This window comes from Pan troglodytes, chromosome 5, assembly GCF_028858775.2.
Source record: "Pan troglodytes isolate AG18354 chromosome 5, NHGRI_mPanTro3-v2.0_pri, whole genome shotgun sequence".
Taxonomy (NCBI): domain Eukaryota; kingdom Metazoa; phylum Chordata; class Mammalia; order Primates; family Hominidae; genus Pan; species Pan troglodytes.
The window spans coordinates 60,183,658-60,207,915 of NC_072403.2; the positions used below are offsets into that span (position 1 = coordinate 60,183,658).

General features: G+C 36.2%; 1 protein-coding gene and 1 long non-coding RNA gene across 5 annotated transcripts in view; one reads left to right on the forward strand and one right to left on the reverse strand.

The window, feature by feature from the left end:
- TINAG (tubulointerstitial nephritis antigen) overlaps nucleotides 1–24,258 on the forward strand; it is an 82,616-nt gene that overhangs the window by 11,509 nt on the left and 46,849 nt on the right. For 3 of the 4 annotated variants that reach the window (XM_016955678.3, XM_016955679.1, XM_518550.6), the window contains 4 exons: nucleotides 1,360–1,423; nucleotides 2,080–2,169; nucleotides 7,612–7,726; nucleotides 24,043–24,166. In XM_016955678.3, coding sequence (XP_016811167.1) covers nucleotides 1,360–1,423; nucleotides 2,080–2,169; nucleotides 7,612–7,726; nucleotides 24,043–24,166 — 393 coding nt within the window. Of the gene's footprint in view, nucleotides 1–1,359; nucleotides 1,424–2,079; nucleotides 2,170–7,607; nucleotides 7,727–24,042; nucleotides 24,167–24,258 lie in introns of all 4 variants that reach the window. The other variant, XM_009451489.4, reaches the window with a different exon arrangement.
- On the reverse strand, nucleotides 3,013–24,093 carry LOC107975173 (uncharacterized). Its single transcript, XR_001718478.3, has 5 exons — nucleotides 24,026–24,093; nucleotides 22,230–22,380; nucleotides 20,064–20,226; nucleotides 14,901–15,252; nucleotides 3,013–3,279 (listed from the first exon to the last, which is right to left on the reverse strand). It is a non-coding gene; the product is annotated as an uncharacterized LOC107975173 (long non-coding RNA).

Sequence of the window (24,258 nt, forward strand, 5' to 3'; positions counted from 1 at the left end):
ACTTCTCTTGGCTTTGAATGAAAACTTGGATTGTTGCATGGATTTTCTGTTGTTTCTAGGTAATAAAAAATTTTAGAATCTCTTTAAATTAGAAACATACTGTGGATTCAGTTATGAAAGGAGTCTAATCTTATGTAGCAATTAAAACCATGAATTTGATGTGAAGTTCAGTCTTCCTACATCTCGGGTTTGCTGCATTAGGAAAACTGTGGTCAAGAGAAGGGTGGTTTCCTTTTCTTACCCCATGATTGTGACGTACCAAAATTCCATATGAAAGGGATGCATAGATGCAAATACATAAATAATTAGATTCATTAAGTAGAATATTGGACTGTGAAACATCCAGGGGAGGGGCAGTTATGAAATATTTTTTATTAAAATGTTTTTTGGAAAATCAAACAATGGCTAATTCCTTAAGTGGCTTTGTAACATTGTGGCTAGAAGTTAAACAAGGTCCCTTAGAATGCTTTCTAAACCTATAGTTTGCCCTATGATTTTAGGAATAAAAGGTTAAAATTCATTTTGTTTAATTAGAGGCCATTGGCATAAAATACCAATTACATGTTTCTATCAAAAACAGTCTCACTAGACAAAGTTGAGTCCCTTTTGCTAATTCAATGTTAATTTTGAATTTGAGCAGATTATATTTTCAAAAGGAATTTAAATTTTTAACCAGAGCACTATTTTTACAATACGTTACTAGTGGTTTTTATATGATAATGATTCACCATCCATCTCTTTTGAGTCGTTCATATAATCTCATAAAGCAGTTAATAACTAGTTTCAGTTAACAGTTAAGAAACATTTGGATTTGGAAGGCAAATGGCTACAATCTTATTGATTTCCTGAATTTCTTCCCTTATTCAGATCCTAAAGAAAAAAATAGAATTTGTCTTTGTAAGGTAAATTCAATGAAATGACCTGGTATTTTGAGTCCAAAGCTACTTGCTCCAGTCATATCCAATTAATTATAAGCACTTATGAGACTTGATTAGTTGTTTTTTTTAAATGAGAAATGCCATAAATCAATTCAAATACTATTATATTGTTTACTTACTTAAAAGCATTAATTATTTTTTGAGCATAGTGATTAATTCCTTGGTAATCTTGTTTTCATGTTTTGCAAATCCTCCCTGTTGGAACATAATATGCAGTTTAAAGATAAAAGCATTGAAACAAGCACAGAAGAATTCGATATACACACCTTGACACAAACCAGACATGGATTCTATCAGCTTTTTTGGCACCAAACATGTCTGCATATTTGAAAAGCTAACTATGATTTTTGATTACATTTTATGTTAATGTACTTTATTACTTAGTTTAGGATTTTCATTTCTTTACATGTTACTTTGACAGGTTGCTTCAAAGATGGTCAACATTATGAAGAGGGATCAGTAATTAAAGAAAACTGCAACTCCTGGTAATAATTTAAGTGGCACAGAACTGAGTTCTACTGTGTGTGTATGTTTTCTTCAAATAAAAGAAATATTTGTGAACCAAAGTATACATTTATGTACATATAGGCAGAATCATATGTCATAAGACATCATGTACCTGTAACTTTGTATAAGCATATTTAATTTTAAGGGATTTTGAAAATTTAATCATGAATATCTTTTAATGTTTGAGGTTGATGTTCTTGACAATGGGTCTTCATCATACAACAGGTCTTCATTAAATGTACCTCTTAATTATAATATTCTGATACCCTACAGGCAAATTGTGTTTTTTGAGCACAGTAACTGTATAAAAACAGGCTGCTTTAAAAGGACTAGCCTGCAGAAAGTTTCCAAATACAAGTACATTGAATCTACCATCCAATTTGGCTTATGTTTTCAAACTTCAACAGATGTGTGATCATATCATTTGTTAATTGCCTGGAGTAGAGGATTACAGCATATTGAGTGGTAGCTAACGTATGTTTTACAATTTATTTTTGCCAAGAATCAAATAACCATATGGCTAACATTAATCAAGAAATTATGTTTTATGCCTTAACAATGTATAACTCTTTTTACTAATTGAAATATACTTCATAAAGACCAAGCCACTTTTGTAATTGTCATATCTTTGCAGCACATGCTCAGGACAGCAATGGAAATGTTCCCAGCATGTATGCCTTGTTCATCCAGAATTAATTGAACAGGTCAATAAAGGAGACTATGGGTGAGAGAAATCTTGCTTTGTATGTTTCTTGACACTGCCATTTACTGTGCAGGTTTCAATGTATTGCTTGGTTTCTATAAATGGTCATTGTTTAAAAAGAAAGAGTGGGAGAGAAATAGGAAGGGAGATAGAAAGCATGTAAAACTGGAATGCAAAGGTAAACATTAAATAATTAAAATGATCAAATAATAAATCTAGAGCATAGCTGTAAATTATCTAGGAAAGAGCAATGTCATGGTGTAGGTAAGGGAAGTGGAGGGAAAGCTACTTTGGATAAGTATTTAGGCAAAATCAGGAAGTCAGCAAAATTCATGTATTCATACTAACCATTTCTCCCTCTGCTGCTGCCCTCACCAAGCCAATCACATGCTTAGCTATCATGGGTAGAATCTGACCTTACAAGGATGATATTCAAATAACAAGCCAATCTAAATAATTTCACTGAAATGATGGGTATCTAACCAATGTCACTTACAGTTGAATCAAAAGACAGATTGAGCTACTTTACTTTGCTAGTACACAAAAGGTAGGGATGATTGACACTGAAACATTGGAAATAACTGATGCTCTCATACAGATTGAAAAATTAGGTGGCGTCTCCATTTACATAGAGGAAATTAAGATGTAGGCACTGGCGGCGAGGTGGCTTATGCCTGTAATCCCAGCACTTTGGGAGGCCAGGGTGGGTGGGTGGATCACTTGAGGCCAGGAGTTCAAGACCAGCTTGGACAACTAGTGAGACACCATCTCTACTAAAAATACAGAAAAAATTAGCTGGGCATGGTGGTGCATGCCAATAATCCCAGGTACTCGGGAGGCTGAAGCACAACAATCACTGAAGCCTGGGAGGCGGAGGTTGCAGTAAGCCGAGATTGCGCCACTGCACTCCAGCGTGGGAATCGGGGGGTGAAACCCTGTCAACAAAACAAAACAAAACAAAACAAAACAAACAAAAAAAACCCCAAGAAACATAAAAAGATACAGGCACCAACACTGGCTTTTATTATAGAACTAAAAGGAAGAGGAACAAGCCAGCTGGTATCTGCTTCAGGATTTCTCCACTGCCATTGATCGAATCTCGATATACACTTGATAACATCTTCTACATTTCTGGAAAAAATTTCACATAAAAAGAACTATTATCAAGCAATTAGAAAAGTGAAATAATCTGGAGAAGTATTTTTATAAAATGGAAGTGTAATCTCCTTCCACATATAACATGTTGTTTCCCAGCATAATGGGGACACTAAATTTCAATGTACTCAAAGTTTTTTCTTGGAACATACAAAACATAGAAAGTCACATTTGTTGATATTAATATCCTTAAACCATTCTCAGTTCCTCTGTGTGTTTGTGAGTGTGTGTGTTTGTGTTAAACCAATATTTTAGAAGATAACTTGATGACATTTTCAGTATTTCCAGGGAAAACCAATTATAATTTTCTGTGGCAAATCATATTTAAATTATTCAAAGAAGATGGGAGTGTATGTCATCTTGAGAAACTGAATCAGATTCCTAAAAGGGTTCAAATGCTAGACCTAATTAACATACATTTCCAAGAAACCAAAATAGAGCAGCCTAGCTTTCCACTGTTAACAAGTACACGAGAAACCATAGTCTAAACCAATGTGGTACACCTAAGAATACACACTTAGGAGCACAGAGGTTGTTGGGAATGCTATTAGGTTGGTGCAAAACTCCACCATTACTTTTGCAGCAACCTAATATCTTCCTTGGAAGGAGGAACTTTCTTTCCATGATTTATTTATTTTGAGCATGCCCTACGGCTGCTTAAGAGGCATGGGCTTTGCATTTTAGTAGCAAATATTAAAACATCACATAACTTTAAAAGAGTAGAAAGTGAAGTATAATTGGAGCAAAAGGAAACATATAAAAACCAAAGGAAAAAAGTTAAGTAAAAGGAGCAAGCTATAAAGACAAGAAATAAAACTAAAATTATTTACCAGGGCAAAAAAGGGGGGAAGTCTTTAAGTTTAAAAGAAAGTTCTAATTCTCAGCTATTCTCTCTTCATTATGCTCAAATTGTTTTTATGTGTAAAAATATAACCATATTATATCATTCAATATTTATTAAGTGCTTTTTAAAATAGCCTACATCAAATATGCAATCTTTGGTTTAAAATATTTCTTTCCCACATCTTGACAGTATTTTAGATCCAAGTCTTTATTTATTCTATGTAATGTACTTCAGTGCTTATTTATTCTCTGTATTATTTTTTAATGTAATCAGTTGATATTAATAAAACATATGTTCCACTGGTGGCATGGCTGAGGATACAAATAAATCATTTTGGCCTGGCGAAGTGGCTTATGCCTGTAATCCCAGCACTTTGGGAGGCCGAGGCAAGCAGATCATTTGAGGTCAGGAGTTTGAGACCAGCCTGGCCAACATGGTGAAACCCCATCTCTACCAAAAATACAAAAATTATCCAGGTGTGCTGGCACAGGTCTGTAGTCCCAGCTACTCGTTAGGTTGATGCACTAGAATTGCTTGAACCCAGGAGGTGAAGGTTGCAGTGAGCTGAGATCACGCCACTGCACTCCAGCCTGGGCCACAGAGTGAGATTCTGCCTCAAACAAAACAAAAAAGCAAATAATTTTTATGTTAAGGGAATTTACCATCTAGTTGAGGAGCCAACACTATCATACCTTTATAAAAGGATTTCTAATAATAGGGGAGAATAGAAGCTGTAAATTAGTGGCACAAGTAATAATCAGAAAGTTAGTGGAATAAAGGGAGATATATAAGTGTTTCAATTAACTGCTGCTGTATTACAAACCATTCCAGGATTCAGCATTTTAAAACCATAAGCTTTTCATCTTTTCACATCAGCAATTTGGAATAGGTTCAACTGAGGCTCTTTTACTGCTCTCTTTTGGAATTACTACTGTGTCAACAGAGCCTCAACTGAGGCTGAATTGTCTGTGATGGCCTTACTCTATGTCTTGTGGTTGGTGCAGGTTGTTAATTGGGCCATGTTTCTCCAGCAGGCTAGCTTTGGCTTCTTCTCATAATTATTATTCTAATGGGGCATACGTGGAAGTTGCCCCAGTCCTCCCTTAAAGCTTATGCTTGAAAGTTTCACGATATCAATTCTACCACTTTCTATTGGGTAAAGCAAGTTACTAGGCCAGCTTACATTCAAAGGATAGTGAAATAGATTCTTTCTTATGAACTCAAAATTTGGTCTACTGGATAAGTGGCTTTCATTTTTCACTGTTTTCTCAAAACCAGCTCACCCCAAACTGCAGCGATTAACTTCTACCTATTCTTAGTCACTGGCATCTTGCTCTATCTGCTCAACTTGAAAATTTGATGTTAGTTTGGTTCTTCCTTCCTTTTACTCTCAGTCAGTAGATATTGCTAACTCCCACACAAAAAGTTTCTCTTAGATATTTACTTCTTCCATTCTAGACTATATTCTAATGCATTTCTTTATCAAGCCTAGTTTGAAATTACCTGACTTGTTTCTGTTTCCAGAAATTCTCAATGGTACTCCATTGCTTGTGAAACGTAAGCATTGTCCTTAGCATAAAAACATGTTGGTCCAAAAGCTTTTTTACTACCTTATCTTTTATACCGTTTTCAGCCCCTGTGTCCCTATCCTCTCTCCTAGTTTAAGCATTTAACTTATCTGTCATTCCCTAAACACGCCACCCAACTTCAAACCTGCATGCTTTGCTCAAGAGTTACTTTTACTTTAAACAAATGCTCTCTTCTTTCATGTCTGGTCACCAAAGTCATTCTCATCCTTCCAGATAGAGAACTAAATTTGCTTTATGTAAAAAATTTGCCAACTCCTTCAGTTATGTTTGAAGCTTTTGATCATATTTTGATATATTGCTAACAAATGGCACATGCCAAAGTCATTTCTATCTTTGCAGTGTTTCTTAAGGTATGAGCTTCTTAAATGTAGAGAAGTTTATTCATATCTATGTTCTCCGTGTTTATCAGAGAATATGATAGATCAATTAAGAAAGTTCAATAAATGCTAAATTGGATTAAAATGAAACTTATGAGTCTAGGTCAAGAAGGATGTTATAGGTTAGTCATACCTTTCACACTTTTTGAGCATATCTCACAGTAGAACATACATTTTACTTTGTGATCTAGTACACACACACGTGCACAAGCATCAACACACACATACAGACACAGAGAGTTTATTACCTCAGTATTTGTAGTAAACTCTACTATTTCCTATTATTTCTCCTATCTTCTATTTTACTTTCTTAAACTATCACCCTGCTCACCAAATTGAGTGCTGAATTAAATAACCTATGAATGTCTCTGACCTGATGTTTGAAAACTACTAACATAGGGCAACAAAAACATACTTACTGATGTCACAGTTTTGCCCAATTTTGCCCAGTTAGCCTTTTGAATTATACTACAATATCTCTTATATTCAGAGGTTCCTTTATTGAGATTGCACTTTAAATTGTAACCAAGTTTCTAAAGATTTTATGAACTAATGGATCTTATACAAATTAAAAGCATTAACTTGTGAGGTATATTATTAAAAATTAAGTTGTGTTTTCAATGATTCATAAGAGCCTATCACATTATAAACGATTTTGGTGATAAACATAGCAGGACAGGGTTTAAATTTGATGTGAGTACTGAAAATATATTGACCTCAAGTGGTAGATAATTCAGAATAGGCAATGATTAAATTACTTGCATCTTTCTAATTTTTTATCCACTATCATCTAGTAAAAAATTTTGTTTGTCTTCAAATTTCAATATTAAATTTTGAAGAGAAATTTTTTTCTAATTAAGGGCACAAAATATGTCTCTACGAAAATATGCACTTTCACATCAACTGATTTTTTATTATTATTAATAACTAAGATGAATGAGCACTTAAAACAAATGAACGCATTTAATATATAATAGAATATTTCAATATCTGATTAATTAGATTTTTAATTAATTTTTAAAAATCTGATGTCATTTTTTAAAATTATAACTATTTTGTCCTTCATTTTTCATGCATACGTTTTTACCTTGTCAATTTCTTTTCAAATCTAAATTTTAAAGAAAATGTATTAACCTATTTAATGTATAAGTGCATTTCTGTATATTTAAGCTTCTTTCTAAGATGCATTTAATGGCATTTAAAGGAAACTGCATATATTGGCCTTATTAACACTTAATCCCTTTGTGGGATTATGTTCTTCATAAGAATCATTAAAATACTTGAAATGGACCTTATTTAGGAAGAGTATCTCATACCCTTGATTATAAAATAATCAATAATGCATCATTATATAAAGAATATCTAGCCTATGACAATTCTCATATTGTGAGATTTGCTGCTATTGAATTTCAGAAATATAAAGGAACATGTATTTATAAAAGTGATGTCATATAACCTGTATATATTTTTCTATATTTTTCTCTCATTTGTAAGGCAGATGGACAGCACAGAATTACAGCCAATTTTGGGGAATGACTTTAGAAGATGGTTTTAAATTTCGCCTTGGCACTTTGCCACCTAGTCCCATGCTCCTGAGCATGAATGAAATGACAGTAAGTGTTCCTTCTGATTCACGTATGTGCATGTATTTGTAAAAGTGTGTTCGTGTGTGCATTAAAAGCAATTATAAATCACTAAAATAATGAGTTTTGAGCTTTCAGTCATAATTTTGTCACATAAATAAAAAACCCTTTCCCTAAATGGTTGTTAAACCCCTCAAAAGTTTCATATGAGCTTTGCAAGTTTACTGTTACCAATTAGACATAGTCTCCTTTAGGAATGATTGAATGGGCTGGCAAGATGGCCGAATAAGAACAGCTCTGGTTGGCAGCTCCCAGCGAGACCAACATAGAAGGTGGATGATTTCTGCATTACCAACTGAGGTACACGGTTCATCTCATTGGGACTGGTTAGACAGTGGGTGCAGCCCATGGAGGGTGAGCAGAAGCAGGGTAGGATGTCACCTCACTCAGGAAGAGCAAGGAGTCTGGGAACTCCCTCCCTTAGTCAAGGGAAGCCATGAGGGACTGTGTTGTGAGGGATGGTGCATTCTGGCCCAGTTACTACGCTTTTCCCATGGTCTTCGCAATCCGCAAACCAGGAGATTCCCTCAGGTGCCTACACTACCAGGACCCTGGGTTTCAAGCACAAAACTGGGTGGCCATTTGGGCAGACACTGAACTAGCTGCAGGAGTTTTTTTTTTCATACCCCAGTAGTGCCTGGAATGCCAGTGAGACAGAACCATTCACTTTCCTGGAAAGTGGGCTGATGCCAGGGAGCCAAGTGGTCTGGCTCAGCATATCCCACCCCCACAGAGCCCAGCAAACTAAAATACACTGGCTTGACATTCTCGCTGCCAGCACAGCAGTCTGAAATTGACCTGGGACACTCGAGCTTGGTGGGGGGAGGGGCGTCGGCCATTACTGAGGCTTGAGTAGGCGGTTTTCCCCTTATAAACCGCCACCCCTTATAAACAAAGCCACCTGGAAGTTCAGACTGGGTGGAGCTCACCACAGCACAGTAAAGCCGCTGTAGCCAGGCTGCCTCTCTAGATTCCTCCTGTCTGGGCAGGGCATCTTTGAAAGAAAGGCAGCAGCTCCAGTCAGTGGCTTATAGATAAAACTCCCATCTCCCTGAGACAGAGCACCTAGGGGAAGGGGCAGCTGTGGGAGCAGCTTCAGCAGACTTAAATTTTCCTGTCTGCCAGATCTGAAGAGAGCAGTGGATATCCTAGCATGGTGCTTGAGCTCTGTTAAGGGACAGACTGCCTCCTCAAGTGGGTTCCTGACCCCCCATGCCTCTTGACTGGGAGACACCTCCCAGCAGGGTTCGACAGACACCTCATACAGGAGAGCTGTGGCTGGCATCCGGTGGGTGCTGCTCTAGGATGAAGCTTCCAGAGGAAGGAGCAGGCAGCAATCTTTGCTGTTCTGAAGGCCCTGCTGGTGATACTCAGGCAAACAAGATCTGGAGTGGACCTCTAGCAAACTCCAGCAGACCTGCAGAAGAGGGGCCTGACTGGGTAGAAGGAAAACTAACAAACAGAAAGCAATAGCATCAACATCAAAAAAAGGACACCCACGCAAAAACCCCATCCGAAGGTCACCAACATCAAAGGCCAGAAGTAGATAAATCCAAAAGATGAGGAAAAATCAGCACAAAAACAGCTGAAAATTCCAAAAACCAGAATGCCTCTTCTTCTCCAAAGGATCACAACTCCTTGCAAGCAAGTGAACAAAATTGGACAGAGAATGAGTTTGATGAATTGTCAGAAGTAGGCTTCAGAAGGTGGATAATAACAAACTCCTCTGAGCTAAGGGAGCATGTTCTAACTGAATGTAAGGAAGCTAAGAACCTTGATAAAAGATTACAGGAACTACTAACCAGAATAACCAGTTGAGAGAAGAACATAAATGACCTGATGGAGCTGAAAAAACACAACACAAGAACTTCATGAAGCATACACAAGTATCAATAGCTGATTCAATCAAGCAGAAGAAAGGATATGAGAGATTGAAGATCAACTTAATGAAATAAAACATGAAGGCAAGATTAAAGAAAAATGAATGAAAAGGAACAAACAAAGCATCCAAGAAATATGGGACTATGTGAAAAGACCAAACCTACCTTTGGTTGGTATACCTGAAGGTGACAGGGCGAATAGAACCAAGTTGGAAAACACACTTCAGGATATTATCCAGGAAAACTTCCCCAACCTACCAAGACAGGCCAACATTCAAATTCAGGAGATACAGAGAACACCACAAAGATACTCCTCAAGAAGAGCAAGCCCGAGACACATAATCACTAGATTCACCAAGGTTAAAATGGAGGAAAAAATGTTAAGAACAGCCAGATAGAAAGATCAGATTATCCACAAAGGGAAGCCCATCAGACTAAAAGTGGATGTCTCTGCAGAAACCCTAAAAGCCAGGAAAGAGTGGGGGCCAATATTCAACATTCTTAAAGAAAAGAATTTTCAGCTCAGAATTTCATATCCAGACAAACTAACTTTCATAAGTGAAGGAGAAATAAAATCCTTTACAGACAAGCAAATGCCCAGGGATTTAGTCACCACCAGGCTTGCCTTACAAGAGCTCCTGAAGAAAGCACTAAATATAGAAAGGAAAAACTGGTACCAGACACTGCAAAAACATATCAAAATTTAAAGACATTGACACTATGAAGAAGCTGCATCAACTAAGGGGAAAAATAACCAGCTAGCATAATAATGTCAAGATCAAATTCACACACAACAGTATTAACTTTAAATGTAAATGGGCTAAATTCCCCCAATTAAAAGACACAGACTGGCAAATTGGATAAAGAGTCAAGACCCATCATTGTGCTGTATTCAGGAGACCCATCTCACATGCAAAGATACACATAGGCTCAAAATAAAGTGATGGAGGAATATTTACCAAGTAAATGGAAAGAAAAAAAAGCAGGGGTTGCAATCCTGATCTCTAATAAAGCAGAATTTAAACAAAGAAAGATCAAAAAAGACCAAGAAGGGCATTACATAATGGTAAGGGGATCAAGGCAACAAGAAGAACTAACTAACATGAATATGTATGCACCCAATACAGGAGCACCCAGATTCATAAAGCAAGTTCTTAAAGACCTACCGAGACTTAGACTGTCAAATAATAATAGTTGAAGATTTTAACACCCCACTGTCAATATTACACAAACCAAAAAGACAAAAAATTAACAAGGAGATTCAGGACTTGAACTCAGTTCTGGACTGGGCGGACTTAATAGACATTTACAGAACTCTCCACCCCAAATCAACAGAATATACAATCTTCTCAGCACCACATAACATTTATTCTAAAATTGAACACATAATTGGAAGTAAAACACTCCTCAGCATTTGCAAAAGAATGGAAATCATAACAAACAGTCTATCAGATTAGAACTCAGGAATAAGAAACTCACTCCAAACTGCACAACTACATGGAAACTGAACAACCGATTCCTGAATGACTACTGGGTAAATAACAAAATTAAGTCAGAAATAAATAAGTTCTTTGAAACGAATGAGAACAAAGACACAACGTACCAGAATCTCTGGGACACAGCTAAAACAGTGTTTAGAGGGAAATTTATAGCATGTAATGTCCACTGGATAAAATGAGAAAGATCTAAAACAGACACCCTAATATCACAGTTAAAAGAACTAGAGAAGCAAGAGAAAACAAATTCAAAAGCTAGCAGAAGGCAAGAAATAACTAAGATCAGAGCAGAACTGAAGGAGATAGAGACATGAAAAACCCTTCAAAACATCAATGAATGCAGGAGCTGGTTTTTTGAAAAGATTAACAAAACAGATAGACCGCTAGCCAGATTAATAAAGAAGAAAAGAGAGAAGAACCAAATAGACACAATAAAAAATGGTAAAGGGGATAACATCACTGATACCACAGAAATACAAACTACCATCAGAGAATACTATAAACACCTCTATGCAAATAAATTAGAAAATCTAGAAGAAATGGATGAATTCCTGGGCACATACACCCTCCCAGGACTAAACCAGGAAGAATTTGAATCCCTGCACAAAGACCAGTAACAAGTTCTGAAATTGAGGCAGTAGTTAATAGTCTACCAACCAAAAAAGTCTAGGACCAGACGAATTCATAGCCAAATTATTCCGGAGGTACAAAGAGGAGCTGGTACCATTTATTCTGCAACTATTCTAAACAATAGAAAAAGAGTGACTCCTCCCTAACTCATTTTATGAGGCCAGCATCATCTTGATACCAAAACCTGGCAGAGACACGACAAAAAACAAAAATTTCAGGGCAATATCCCTGATGAACATTGATGTGAAAATTCTCAATAAAATACTGGCAAACTGAATCCAGCAGCACATTAAAAAGCTTATCCACCATGATGAAGTCGGCTTCATCCCTGGGATGCAAGGCTGCTTCAACATATCCAAATCTATAAATGTAATCCATCACATAAACAGAACCAATAACAAAAACCACATGATTATCTCAATAGATGCAGAAAAGACCTTCGATAAAACTCAATACCCCTTCATGCTAAAAACACTCAATAAACTAGGTATTGATGAAACATATTTCAAAATAGTAAGAATTATCTATGACAAACCCACAGCCAATATCATACTGAATGGGCAAAAGCTGGAAGCTTTTCCCTTCGAAAACTGGCCCAAGACAAGGATGCCCTCTCTCATCACTTTTATTCAACATAGTATTGGAAGTTCTGGCCAGGGCAATCAGGCAAGAGAACGAAATAAAGTGTATTCATAAAGGAAGAGAGAAAGTCAAATTGTCTCTGTTTGCACATGACATGATTGCATATTTAGAAAACTGCATTGTTTCAGCCCCAAATCTCCTTAAGCTGATAAGCAACTTCAGCAAAGTCTTAGGATATAAAATCAATGTGAAAAAACCACAAGCATTCCTATACACCAATAATAGATAAACAGAGAGCCAAGTCATGAGTGAACTCTCATTCACAATTTGCTACAAAGAGAATAAGATACCTCAGAATACAACCTACAAGGGATGTGAAAGATCTCTTCAAGGAGAACTACAAACCACTGCTCAAGAAAATAATAGAAGACACAAACAAATGCAAAAACATTCCATGCTCATATGCTCATGGATAGGAAGAATCAATATTGTGAAAATGACCATACTGCCTAAAGTAATTTATAGATTCCATGCTATTCCCATCAAGCTACCATGGACTTTCTTCACAGAATTAGAAAATACTACTTCAAATTTTATATGGAATGAAAAGAGATCCCATATAGCCAAGACAATCCTAAGCCAAAACAACAAAGATGGAGGCATCATGCTACCTGACTTCAAACTATACTACAAGGCTACTGTAACTAAAACAGCATGGTACTTGTACTAAAACAGATATACAGACAAATGGAACAGAACAGAGGCCTCCGAAATAACACCACACATTTACAACCATCTGATCTTTGACAAACCTGACAAAAACAAGCAATAGGGAAAGGATTCCCTATTTAATAAATGGTGCTGGGAAAACTGGCTAGCCATATGCAGAAAACTGAAACTGGACCCCTTACTTACACCTTATACAAAAATTAACTCAAGATGAATTAAAGACTTGAACATAAGACCTAAAACCATAAAAACCCTAGAAGAAAACCTAGGCAATACCATTCAGGACATAGGCACAGGCAAAGACTTCATGAATAAAACACCAAAAGCAATGGCAACAAAAGCCAAAATAGACAAATGGGATCTAATTAAACTAAGGAGCTTCTGCACAGCAAAAGAAACTATCATCAGAGTGAACAGGCAACCTACAGAATGGGAGAAAATTTTTGCAGTCTATCCATCTGACAAAGGACTAATATCCAGAATCTACTAGGAACTTAAACAAATTAACAAGAAAAACAAACAACCCCATCAAAAAGTGGGCAAAGGACATGAACAGACACTTCTCAAAAGAAGACATTCATGCAGCCAACAAACATATGAAGAAAAGCTCATCATCACTGGTCATCAGAGAAATGCAAATCAAAAGCACAGTGAGATACCATCTCATGCCAGTTAGAATGGCAATCATTAAAAAGTCAGGAAACAACAGATGCTGGAGAGGATGTGGAGAAATAGGAATGCTTTTTTTACTGGTGATGGGAGTGTAAATTAGCTCAACCATTGTGGGAGGCAGTGGGGCAGTTCCTCAAAGATCTAGAACTAGAAATACCATTTGATCCAGCAATCTCATTACTGGGTATATACCTAAAGGTTTATAAATCATTCTACTATAAAGACACATGTACACATATGTTTATTGCAGCACCATTCACAATAGCAAAGACTTGGAACCAACCCAAATGCCCATCAATAATGGACTGGATAAAGAAAATGTGGCAAATATATACCATGGAATACTATGCAGCCATAAAAAGGATGAGTTTATGTCTTTTGCAGGGACATGGATGAAGCTGGAAACCATCATTCTCAGCAAACTAAGACAGGAACAGAAAACCAAACACTGCATGTTCTCACTCATAATTGGGAGTTGAACAATAAGGACATACGAGCACAGGGAGGGGAACATCATGCACTGGGGCCTGTCGGGGGATTGGGGGCTAGGGGAGGGATAGCATTAGGAGAAATATCTAATGTAGATGATGGGTTGATGGGTGCAGCAAACCACCATGGCACATGTATATCTATGCAACAAACCTGCACGTTCTACACATGTATCCCAGAACTTGAAGTATAATAATAAAAAATAAAATAAAATAAAATAGAATTGATAATCCAGAAAAAGAATAATTGAGTGTTTATTTACATTGCTGATGACTTCACAGAAATACGAATTTCGGATTACCGGTTATTCAGTGTGCGAGTACTTCAGCAAGTCATTGTTTCAATTTTTCTTTTTACCTAAACACAGTTATTTTGTCCTGTCTATAGGAATATTCATTATCATATTAGAATAAAATAAATGTTAGCATCTTCAGACATATATGCCTTGATGGTTAGTGAAGGTTGATCCTCAAAAATCCTCAAGATTTCTGTTAAAAGCATATCTTCAAATTTTGCCTGATGACCTGGCAAACTCCTTTGTAAAATTACCTCACGTTATGTTTTGAACTATCATATTGGTTTTTCCCTTTCATTTTTAAGAGGTGTTATCATCTGCTACTAGGTATCTTGCACAAAGAAGTTTCTACCTCTCTTGTTATTACAAACCTGTTACTCACAAATCTGCCGTGTTACCACCCAGTGTGTGGTGTTCTCCAGGCACATAGACTTTCCAGTTGAGATATTGATTGTATTCAAGGCCTGTTATGAATGCCCGGGGCAGAGTGGTGCTTCCAGGCTGCTGGAGTGCAGCCTCTCCACTCTCCAATGAAGACATCCAGTCTCAGCTGCCTAGAAGCTCTCAGCATCTTTAGGAGGCAAGATTGTTGTTTGCTGTTGGATGAGTTGTAAATGCACGGGTTTCTCTTCAAATGTTTAATGTACTTTGCTTTTGAGTGGTGTAATCACCTGAGTTATTGTTCCAATTCAAATTCCAGTAGCAGGGCCTTCTAAGTTATAACTAGTATCAGAGAAGATAATAACAGATGTTTATGAAGTAGTTGTGTATTAAAGCACTTACAGTTTCATACATGATCTCATTTAATTTTCCCAGCAGCATGATGTAGTGGATCCTATCATTACTCACATTTTAAAGACAGGCAAATTGAGGTTGAGAAGTTAAGTCAAGCCAAGATTGAGAGAGGTTAAAAGCCACCATAGAATTATTTATATTCATAGACAGGCCATCTAAAAAATTGTTTCCCCTTAGTAGAGTTCCTGAATTGGCCAACGCTAATTGGAACTCTACTAAGTCTACCTACTCCAGTTAGTAGAGTTCCAATATAGCGTTGGCCAATTCAGGTTCAAAGTAGTAAAAAGACTTTTAATCTCTTAACCAAAGCTAACTTTCTGAAATGTTCAGCTTTGATATACTTTTGGGTCTCCCCTACAATCATAAGATTTAAATCTTTATGGTTTTGAGTGACCTAACTGTATGATCAACAGAAAAAGAGTTTTTTTTTCTGTTTTATTTCTCATTTTTGTTCCTACCCAGTGAGAAAAAATAGTGGGCAGCATTATTTAAGAAAAGAGGACAGACCTTTATAAGGTTTGCTCTTTCACTTGCTTTTATTGAGGGCCACGGTGGGCCACACACTCACTTATGTGTCTCTATATATTTCCTGAGAATTATTTCTAACATATCCTTTATAAGCAAATTTCTGCAGCTTGGAATATTTTATGTTCTAGAGAAAATGATTTACATTTCTTTCCCAAGTTTCCACTCACCATAGCAAAGAAAAGGAAATTTAATTCAAAATCATTTACTGGCTCCTGGGGATTTGTTTGCATAAAAGTCACTCTGGTGATATTTAAATTAAAACTCTTAATGATGAGTTGGGAAGAATTTAAATTACCTAGTGCTTTGAATTATTGTAATAAGTTACAACACCTGGAATTGCCAAGTAATTCCAGGAAAGCAATAAGAAAAATTCAGCTGAAGCAGTAAGAGTTCTATTACACTTACGATGTAAGTCAAGGAAATGCATCTTATTTCTAGGGCATAGTAGTTAGGACTAAATTTCTGAGTGTTAGAGAGGTTTTAATATGTGGTCAGGCAGAATAGAATCAGAAATAACAGCAAGTGTTTCTAGGAAGAACATGAAGTAAGTATGAACTGAGTTGAACTGGAAGCTTTGGAAAGCTATAGCTACCAGTTAGTTTTATAGCTAGTTCTTAGTCTGTTGACTACATAGAAAAACCCAATATGTGATATCAAACTGCCTCCAACTACAGTGACAACGAATTTCTTTTTGTGGGAATTCTTCTCGATTAGTGGTGCACTCCCCTCACCGCCCCGCACACACACTTTTCCCCAACTTTAAAAAAATCATTTTCAACGTATGATAGACTATACATACAGCCAGCATGGGCAGTAGCCAACAGTGGTATGATTTCAAGCATGCTGAAAATTTCCATGCACCTCCTTCCATAAACATCTCCTTGGCCATATTGCTTGGGTAAGAGTTTAGATTCGGGAAACTATTTTCCCTGGATGGGAAAGATAAGCCATGAGTCATCCTGAATTCCTGGGAAAGCTCTTTCCTTCCCTGGCTGGTTTCCTGGCTTCATTCTTTTAGCTTAAGTCATTATTCCCGTAACATGTCTACTGGCTCCTTCACTTATTACCTCAGTCTCCTTCTGCACAAAATGACAGTGGTGGTAGTATCTAGCTCATAGGGTTGCATAAGTCCCATGAAATACTGGATGAGAAATGCTTAGCACAGTACTTAGATTATAGTAAAGTTTAAATAAATGTTATTATGTAATATATAAAGGTGTTCTTTCTCCCTTGTATTGACCTTGGGAGAATAGCAGGGTTTTGAGGCAAGTTAATGTGGTAAGGACTAAGTTATTAAAACCTTCATTATTTGGAGCATTTTCTTTTATAAAGAAAGGTGTAGGCCTGGATTTATTGACTCTGATAGAGTTTATATATTTCTGGTGAACTGAGAGTTCTATGATGCTCTTATATCAAATCAAATCAACTTTGTACCTGATTGTTTTTCCAGACATAATGTTCAAGTGCTTGTGAATTTGGGAGATAGCACCAAGAAGCTTCACTGTGTTATATCTTATTATAAATATTAAAAATATTTTGGAAAAATACTATTTTCACATAGAAATGTGAAAATTAAGAGTTCATTTGTATGCTTGGCTCCATTAAAATTTGTTTCTTTAGCAATTTTGAAATTATTTTTATTTGTTTCCCAAGGAGACTAATTAGGTTACTAAAGCTATTACAGGTAAGTATTATGTCTAAGGTGGAACTATTTGGAAACAATTAAAATATTAAGAAGGCTAGTATGGCATTTAAAACCTGTTGGTGTACTATATTATTTAATATCAGATTGCGGTAAGTAAAATAATCTAAAATTGTTTGAGTCAATCTCATAGCTAACCAGAACAGCATCCTTTCTCAGTCATCCAATATATATTAAGGTATTGGCATTAACTAACAAAGAAAAAAATGTTATACTTTCTATAGTATGTTGCAAGTTAAAGTAAAATAATACTTTATTTATTTTATAATAAAAAATCTTTTAAAGTCAATGATTTTTGAGGTGAGAAATGGAAAATTTTTTTAATCATCTGGATACTTTATTATTCTCCAGATAACATGTAATAATATGAGGATTTTTTTTTCTTTTCAGAAATATATTTCAATGACAGCCAAGTACTGAGGCATAAGAAATATCTTTGAAAATCTTAAAGTAATTTTCCAAGTTTAGTTTCTACTGTTCATGGGATTTGAATTTTTTTTTTTTTTTTTTTTTTTTTTTTTTTTTTTTGAGACAGAGTCTTGCTCTGTTGCCCACACTGGAGTGCAGTGCTGCTATCTCTGCTTCCTGCAACCTCTGCCTCCTGAGTTCAACCAATTCTCCCTGCCTCAGCCTCCTGAGTAGCTGGGATTACAGGCACCTGCCACCAAGCCCAGCTAATCTTCGTATTTTTAGTAGAGACAGGGTTTTGCCATGTTGGCCAGGCTGGTCTCGAACTCCTGCCCTCAGGTGATCCGCCCACTTCGGCCTCCCAAAATGCTGGGATTACAGGTGTGAGCCATTGTGCCAGGCTGGGATTTGAAATTTTTGATTTGACTAGGAATAACCCTGTCTGAACAAACATCTCCTACCTGATCGCAATACCATATGTCACCCTTATAAACAGAAGCCTCTGTGGAAACCAAAACATTCAGCATAAAAGGGAAAAACACAGTTATATACTTTTTATAATATTGAGCAATAACGACCATTTTCTCCATAAAATTCGTGTTTAGCTCCCACACACATGAACATAAGGCAAATGGCATCAGGCTTCTGGAATACAGGAAGGGCTGATGGTGCGGTAGAAGAGGAGAAGAGAGGCAGGGCCAGATGTTACGGTGGAGACTGTGTTTGTATATGTTTCCTTCAGCTCATCTCAGAATTTTTTCATCCATGTAGGGAAAAGCCGAGGACAGAGTAGTATGATAGTCGTTCTTGCTGTCACTGAATTAAGAATTTTAAAATTCAAAGAGTGTCAAACTTGTGTTTCTTTCTTTTTACTACTTCTGTCTCTCTCAGAATGGAACCTCACACCCTTTGGTAAACTTAGAAAATATACGCCTGGCCTCACTCCTTATTCACCTGCACTTTTAGCAGAATGAATGTCTTATCTCTCAAATCAATTTTCAGATTTCAATGTGATATTTCTGCACTAGTCACAGTCTGATGTATAACACTGTGGTAAAATTGACTATGGCTTGAACAACACAGTGGAACCTAACTGATAACTGCAGGACAAATCTTCAAAAATAAATGTAAAAATTTATTATTTTCTTCTCTATGAAGAAATATTTTAGGCTGTTAAAAAGTAGACTTCTAAAGTCATTTTGTGTGTTCATAGTACAGGCACCTACTCTCTGGCCTCTCCATGTCTGGGTCTGTCTTGACCTAAAGTATGTTCCATAAAACACTAGTTTGGCCGGGAGGTGTGGCTCACACCTGTAATCTCAGCACTTTGGGAGGCCGAGGTGGGCGGATCACAAGGTCAGGAGATCAAGACCATCCTAGCTAACACGGTGAAACCCCGTCTGTACTAAAAATATGAAGAAAAATTAGCCGGGTGTGGTGGCACGCACCTGTAGTCCCAGCTACTCGGGAGGCTGAGGCAGGAGAATCATTTGAAACTGGGAGGCGGAAGTTGCAGTGAGCCTAGATCCCGCCACTGCACTCCCAGGCGACAGAGCAAGACTCTGTCTCAAAAAAAAAAAAAAAAAAAAAAAAAGACTAGTTCATTGATCTGCTTCACAATAAAAATGATATGATGTAAATGAAATAAAATAAAATATTTTGCACTGGACCAAATCCTGAACATTTAACACCATGAACATTATTACCATGTTTTAGAGCTCACATACATTAGCAGTTTGTAAAAAATACTGCAGTGAAGACAAAAATCTAATTTTCAAAACCGGTGTTTCTCAGAACTATTTTATTAGCTCCTTTTGTAATTACCTATTAAAATTCCTCAGAACTAGTGTTCTAAGGAACTCATTTAAGGAAATATCACAGTTCATCCATTTTCAGATGCATATTTTTTCACCCGTTAACACCTCTGAAATTGAGATGCTTTCTTACATTTGTTGATGCCTTGGGTTCAATGAAATATGACATTGCCCTAGCAACTTTAATGGCAATTGTGTGTGCTGTTTTAGTTATGATTAGGCTCAGCTGAGAGTGACAAAAATTTAAAATGACAGTTGCTTAAATAAGATAGAAACTGATTTCTCACCAGTAAATCTGGAAGTGGGTAGCCCTGTGCTGGAATTGTACTCTGTGGTGCTGGATACCCACACTTCATTCTTCTTGTCCCTCCATTGCCCAGCACCTTTATTTCCAAGGTCATATAATGGTTCAACAGGACTGCTCTATGTCTGTCTGTAATGCCTACATTTCTGTCAACAGAAAAATACGAAAGATCAAGACAAAGGAGTAAAAGTCAAGTGCCAGCTGTCTCTTAAGGAAAGATCTCAGAAGCTACCTTACATTCCATAGGGTACAACTTAGTGATAGCAGCCTGGGTAGGCGGGATGAGGGGGGTGCGTGGAGGGGCTGGGAAGTGGGCAGTTACATTACATATTGATCTTTTTAAGAAGTCATTAAAAGATTATTATAAAAAACTAGAGACTTATCAAAGGATACCTCTTTTAAAGGTAAGGCACAAAGACAAATATTGTTGAAGATGAGAAATTCATTTAGCCATTAGCAACTAGAAAATTAGCCTTTTCATCCCCAGTATCAAATAGTTCCGAAATTTCTTGGTATTCATGGCCACTGACCTTAGATTGTAAAGGTCATAACAGAATTTCATTCTCTGTTGCTTCATTTGGTTCTCAGGTCACTGTAAGCATCCAAGCTTAAATGGGTGGGGGGAAATACAACTAAAAATATAGGGCTGATGCACATAGAGGATACTGTGTAGATACAGACTCAATTGTAAGAATGTCTAGAATTTATTCTGAGGTTCCTGAGAAAATTGATCAATTTATCTCAAGCTATGCTATGATTACATTTCCACCACTCTTTTAGAGATTTTAATTTAATTAAATGCAAATGTTATACAATTCTCCAGTGTTTATTGTTGTATTTAATTCCCATATTTGCCAACAATATCTTTAATTTCTAATTTTTAAATGAAAATACTGAAGCAGGGAGACTGTTCACATTGAACATCAAATTTGGCTAATACTGATTTGGAAATATGGTTAGATCCTGATTAAAATATTTTTCAACATTACAATGAAAAGAATTAAGCATATCTATATGAAATCCTGTAAGTCTTTCTTAAAAATGAATTTCTATCTACTCAAGCCAGTGTCATTTTGGAATTTCTGTCACTATCAGCTGATCTTCTTGATTCTTTTGCTTTATTAAGCAAAAAAAAAAAAAAAAAAAATTAAAAAGAAATGTATCATTCATTAAAGCCAAACTTCTATTACCAATTCCTAACAGCCATTATTCTGTGATGCTTACCTTTATTTATAAACTCTAAACAATTTACTTTAAAGAGGAATACAGTAATTGTGAAATAATGAAATATAAAATTTTCTGTGGTTTTATAATATCAGATTAGCTGATATCATGAGGCAGATAAAAAATATGTGCCTGCTGCTCCTCAAATCCTAGGAGCTCATTTTTAGTAAAAGCAGTAATAAATAAATGGTAAAAATCTTGAAAATCCAACAGATGATCTTCATAAATTGATCTGGCTTAGTGGATTGGTAAATAAGTTTTTAATAAAAATGTCATTTTGCTTGTTGTTTCATTATTGACTTGTCTTATTGAGACGGATTCACCATTTATATTTTTTCATTTTTAAAGAATAAATCATAAAAGCGACAAATGCATGCTGGTATTATGATTTAACTTAAAGTGCCTATGGAGGAAAACATACTTTTACTTGATAGATATGTATTTCATTATTATTATTAAATATTTATTGCGTATCTCCCATATGCAAAGCACTCTGGTAGGCTTTCAAATGTGGAGGTCAATTTCTAAATAACCCAACCCTGCTGAATTGTGTTTAAAGTAATAGTTATATGTTTATTTTTTCAGTAGAGTAGAAGGAACATATCCTAGCTTTGTCATTAAGTTGAAATTTTAAAGTGATAAAATAACAATTGACACTCCACTATTTTTCTGAAAACATGAGGCAACTTAGTATTATAAATGCTTAAAGGCACACTGACAAACCAATAATACAAAATTGAAGGGTATGAGTTTTAAGATATGTATATTTCTGCCTCAGCTAGGAAGGCACCTTTCAAAAGTGAGTCTGTATCTCTCAAATTATCTACCCAGAGCAATAAATGTATTCTGCCCCAACCCTAAGATTCTGCAATGCAGTCCATCTAATGTCATCAAAACCCCCAAATCACTTAGTTTTCTATGATACCATCCTTGAAGTTATCATGTAAGCACTTCACAATGATCTGCTTGATGTTTTTGGCACTTTCTTCCATCATCAAAATAGCAGCAATGGACCTCAGGATACAATAACTTTCTTGTCAGGTGGTAATAGTTTTCCAAGTCAAAACTGAACTCCCCTATTAAAATACAAATTTATAAATTATTTTGGATGAAAACCTTTTCAAGCAGACTTGTAAATTCTAAACATTCCTTGTTTTAATCTTGGAAGCTATTATGTACTTATCAGAATTAATTTTTTTTGCAAGATACCAACCAGATCAGTAATATGACTAGCTCAAGGCACAATCACAAAACTTTTAAATTGGTAAAAATTTTTAACATTTTACTTCTGCGGCAAATTAGCCATATATTTCTGATAAAGCAGGGAAACTACAGAAATGAAGCAGTTAAGAATTTAGAAGCCTGAGTGTAGTCCTAGGAGCATTTCTTGTTTAGCTGAGGGACTCAACATGTCTTTTAACTGTTAAAAGTTAGTTTTCTCATTCATAAAAAATAGCTAATAATATTTGTCCCTGAGTATATCACATAGGAATATTGAGAAGACAAAATAAAATAATGAGTATTAAGACATTAAAACACTTTCAAAACTTTAAAGAACGCTCAGAAATGATTGGGGTGTGTGTGTGTGTGTGTGTGTGACCATATATACACAACTGATGAAAAACTAATAAACAAATCGTTATTTGGTTTAAGCCTGATTCTTTTTGGAAGCGAAAGTCATCTCTTTAGAAAAGTTTGGGAAATAACAGGTTATAGTGTTCTAGATTTTCTTTGAATGAAATGAACAGAACAAGTTTACAATTTAATTGGCTTCTTGGAAAGATGGCAGCCAAAACAGACTTTGTCAGGGCTTTAACCTGGGCTCTTAAGACACCATAATTTTGCACCGTTGCTCTTACACACTTCCTGAGGTCTTTTTTTTTTTTTTTGAGATGGAGTCTTGCACTGTCGCCCAGGCTGGAGTGCAGTAGCGCGATCTCGGCTCACTGCAACCTCTTGCAATTTCCACCTCCCAGGTTCAAGTGATTCTCCCACCTGAGCCTCCTGAGTAGCTGGGATTACAGGTGCCCACCACCATGCCTGGCTAATTTTTTGTATTTTTAGTAAAGACAGGTTTTCACCATGTTGGCCAGGCTGGTCTCGAACTCCTGACCTTGTGATCCACCCGCCTCAGCCTCCCAAAGTGCTGGGATTACAGGCGTGAGCCACCGTGCCCAGTCCTGAAGTCCTTTTTAGTCTTCAAGTATTTTATAAATATCAACCAATTCATCCCAGTTGTATTTCCTAATAGCTGGTGTAAAATTGATGTGTTCCTTGGGGCTCTATACACATATAATACATAATTGTCATAAATGCACCCTTTCAAAATTAATTTCATCTCAGAATCACATACACTCTTTAAAATAGGAGAGACAGAGAAGTAAATGTTCTTTATGAGGACAAATTTGAATAACACCATGTGGTCTTCCTATGGATGAGCAAAACTCTGATTCAAGGTGATAGAAACATTGGCTGATATTATTGCACTGTGCAGTAACCCAGTAAAACCATTCTATGTATTTTTCTCATGACCTTGTATTAGGTTATGAGTCCCCATATTGAGTTGTCATTTTTAACCATAGAGTGAAATATAAATCCCACATAGCTGTAGTTCATCTGGAAACTTGGATGTATAAAATAATTTTAAAAATAATTATAACTTTATAAAAGGGCGTGACATTTTCCTATTGAGACATATTTGAGAAAATCTCATACATGTACCTCTTCTTCCTCTTTAGGCTTCTTTACCTGCAACAACTGATCTTCCAGAGTTTTTTGTTGCTTCTTATAAATGGCCTGGATGGACTCATGGCCCATTGGATCAAAAAAATTGTGCTGCATCCTGGGCATTTTCCACTGCAAGTAATAAAGTCATTTTAATTCCTTCCTTATAAACTACTCCTTTTGGCTCTAGAGACTGAGAGAATAATTGAACAATTTTAACAATTAGAATA